Genomic DNA, 3,731 nt, shown 5'->3' on the forward strand with positions numbered 1-3,731 from the left:
CACTAAGAAGAACAAGAAAAACCCACAATAATGTCGCATTTTGCACAAAATGGCTAGCTGCGACAACACGAACGGCGCCACCCATAGTGCTTAGTTTTTTGATTGCTTTATCCGTTAAAGAACAAATTCACAAGCCGATGCTCGCTCGGATGGATGTGATGTTTTTTCTGGAAAATGGTTAGGCGCCCGAGGGTAAACTTGTATTAGTGGGAGGAAAGCGTGGTTTATAGTATCGTACGTCTGTATGAATTGCAAAAAGCACTATAATGTCTACAGAGGTTCACAAAACAGCGCCGGAAAAACAATATCTCCATTTGCAATTTGATTTAAACTGCCACCAAAAGCGCCAAAGGAAATCAGATACCACCAACAGTATGTCGCATGTTTTCATACAAACCGCTCTGTTAGCAGCTCTGCTGTACACAGCCCCACGAACCGGCAGCGCTGCAAAGGGATATCCATTAAAACAGACAACAGCCGCAAAGCTCTGCGTTTATTCCAAAACCGCTAAAGGCCAGCCAGCGCGGCTAAAAGCTGCATTAAAAAACGTCCAGACGACAGCGGCTGCAGCAGCTAAACTGTCCCTTCAGCACAAGCTACTCGGCCTACTACACCCAGCGGCAACAAAGGCAGCTACTATCATGCAGATGACGGCAGACGAAATACACCGCGACGCAATGCACAAAATCAACACCTTGGCAGCAGAAGCAACGACATTAGTTTCGCAAGCAGCTTACTCAGCGGGCCGAGTCGACGAACTAATATCGTTAATGGGCCAATTGAAAGATTCGACCACAGCGTATTGCATCGGTGCGGACGGCGCAAACTCAGCACCAACGTCTGCCGCCTACCCCGGTTGCGAAATTGCAAAAATTGACGACGTACCGGCCGCGCCGAATGGAGTGGCGGCGGCGCTGAACGATGCCTTTGGCGGAACAGAAACCATAACATCGAATCAGAATACAAAGTGCAAGCTAACGGGCGATCCAAACACGGAACTAGAGGTGGTGGCTGCAACAAACATAGATCTACTAGGCGGTGCGCTACAAGTCGACCAAAGCGGAAACTTCGGCAACAGCAAAAAGTTTATGGCAGGAGCAGCAGACAAACCCATCTTGCACAACATGAAAGCAAATAACGCTGCCGTGGAAGCAGCATTAGGCAGCACAGCAATTGATTACACGACCGATACCGCCCTCAAGGCATTCCTAACTGCCCAGAAACCGTCTGCTTTTCTAAAGACAGCTGTCATTGCTTATTACAACTGGCCATCCAACAAGCCAGAAACAGATGTTGACGAAGCAATCAAGCAAATCTTCGGCATCACACCCGAAACTAAGGAATCGGTGTACGCGGAACTAGCTAAGACGACAACTACAGATATCCTCACCACAGGAGCCAAACAAAGCAAACCAATATTAGCTATAAACGAGCAACAACTAGATCAAGCAATAGGAGCGACAGTTGAGGTAATGCTGCAGGCACCCAAACCAACCATTGAATGTTCAGAAAAAGAAGCGGCAGCAAAGCAAGACGAAGAAGAATGCAACGCAGCAGGAGACGACCAAAAGAAATGTGATAAGTTAAAGAACAAGGGGTGCGTTTTTAACCTTAAAGGAGACGAGGGCAAAAAGTGCACATTGAGTGAGAATGCCAAACAAGCGGTGGAAAAAGCAAAAGAAAACGAGGGGAAAATCCCCACTGTAGATTGCAGTAAACTTGACACAAAGCCAAAGTGCGAAGAAGCCAATAAACCAGGGAAGCCAGCTACTTGTGGATGGAGGAAAGGTAAAGATGGTGAAGATGACCAAGATAAAGAAAAGTGCCGAAATGGTAGTTTTCTTGTAAATAAGACATTTGAAGTTACTGCTGCTGCCCTAATAGTTTTTTAGCCTGTTATTATTTTGAAATTCTAAATATTTTCTCTCAAATTTATAAAGTTTATGAACTAGAACTATTTTAAGATGATTTACTGAAATATGATATGATTTAGTGTTTTCTTCTAAAAATGTGCAATTTTTTGAAAATTTAAAAACATGAAATATTATTATTGTGTTTGTGATAGTGGACTGTGTGTACAAAGTACCAGAATTATATGGCATGAAAAACAAATTCATTCTGATTTGCTTTTTTTAAGTTACATTAGGTAGCGTTATAATAATAATGATAATGATAGGTGAGTGTTGTGTGAGTGTGCATATACAAATATTATAAAAAAAAGCAGGCGTTGTGAGGGCAGAAGGCAATTACAAAATAGAAGTATATAAATCAATGGAAATAGTGATATTAGAGTAATTGAGTAAAAGAAAGTTGGAAAGTGGACAAGAAATAATATTATAGGAAATACATGTGACATAGAAAGTTAATAATATTTAACATGCGCATTTTGAAACACAAACATGACTATGGCTATCATCATTCACAAATAAATGAAAGAAGGAACAATCATGAAGAAACTAACTGCAGTGTACAGGGCAAATATAGCTGCTACGTTATCTGCAGAGGCGGCGCCAGCACATGCAAAAGAGGACGATAGAGCAGAAGGAGGGGAAAAAACAGATGGTACACTGTATTTCAAACAGAAATGGGTAGATTATACTGCAGAGATGATGGTGGAAAGTGTATTTTAAAATATAATACCATAGCTCAACGTTGAGTTGTATAAAAAACAAAAATAAGTAGCCAAGAAGGAAAGCGCTAAAAAAGAGAGCACACCTACAACCAAATACCAAACTAGAAATAGGAAATGCACACCACTAGTTGCGACAGACTTGCGTGACGGTATTTTCCCCTGAAACAGGCGAAATAACCAGTTACATAATCACAAAGATCTTGAACCTGCCGTGCGAGGCAACAAACAATACCGAATAGATCCAAAAAGCTGCAGTCAAACTCGGCTTCATAATAAACTAATTTATTATTTTCTAATTTTACATTCGTTTAATGATTTTTTATGATGCGTGCTTTTCAGTAAAAAGCTTGTCGAAGCTAACCTAGCATCATAAATTGTAAATATAATTTGTAAAGAAGTCTACGACTCTAAAATCTAAAACTTTAAAGAAAATCGAGGAAAATCCTATTTTGAAACAAAGCGACGGATAAAACATATGAAGCTTTAAGGAGGCAAATATATTGCAGTGCTGACACACGGAACGATCTTATTCTTTTCCGTACTAAACCACACAGGTTCTCTATTTTATAGATATACAATGGCCAACCCAATAACTGAAATAACGGTGTCGGTTTTGGTGTACTTAACAGTGAGAAAGGAAGCAATGGCGGAGCTAGAAGCTGAGGTAGGTAAGATACAATTGCCTTGCCACGAGCTTCAGTTTTCAACAACCGCATTAGACACAATATCCAGCCGCACACATACTGCAGAACAATCCTAAAACAAACTGCAAGCAGACATAAAAGCATTCAGCCTCGGCGAGTGCGGCCCAAGCGACCCAAAAAAAGCAGCAGCTTACGCGCTACTAAGAGCATTGGCAGAATCATAACTGAGGCTACAAAGCCAAGCAATCAACGACCACAAACAGAAACAAACGAAACACCTGCAGACAATAAAGAGGCAAAAGCACCAAATCGAAACGGTAATAGTCGGCGCAGTTGGACATTTTTTTTTTGAAATTTTCTTCGTGCCTTCGTGACTTCGTGAGAGTTTCCCCCCACAGGCACGGCCATCAGCCATCATCATAAAGCCCTGAGATGCTATCGGTCTGGCGACTGTG

The 3,731-nt window shown here is 41.6% G+C and overlaps 1 protein-coding gene across 1 annotated transcript; it reads left to right on the forward strand.

The window, feature by feature from the left end:
* Positions 1–266: 266 nt before the first annotated feature.
* On the forward strand, positions 267–1,892 carry TEOVI_000642200 (Trypanosome variant surface glycoprotein (A-type)/Trypanosome variant surface glycoprotein C-terminal domain containing protein, putative; the record flags this gene model as incomplete). Its single annotated transcript, XM_067227419.1, has 1 exon — positions 267–1,892. One exon carries the CDS (start codon positions 267–269, stop codon positions 1,890–1,892), a length of 1,626 nt encoding a protein of 541 aa, XP_067083520.1.
* Positions 1,893–3,731: the final 1,839 nt, after the last annotated feature.

The sequence above is a fragment of the Trypanosoma equiperdum genome (assembly GCF_001457755.1).
Source record: "Trypanosoma equiperdum strain OVI genome assembly, contig: ctg_972, whole genome shotgun sequence".
NCBI classification, from domain to species: domain Eukaryota; phylum Euglenozoa; class Kinetoplastea; order Trypanosomatida; family Trypanosomatidae; genus Trypanosoma; species Trypanosoma equiperdum.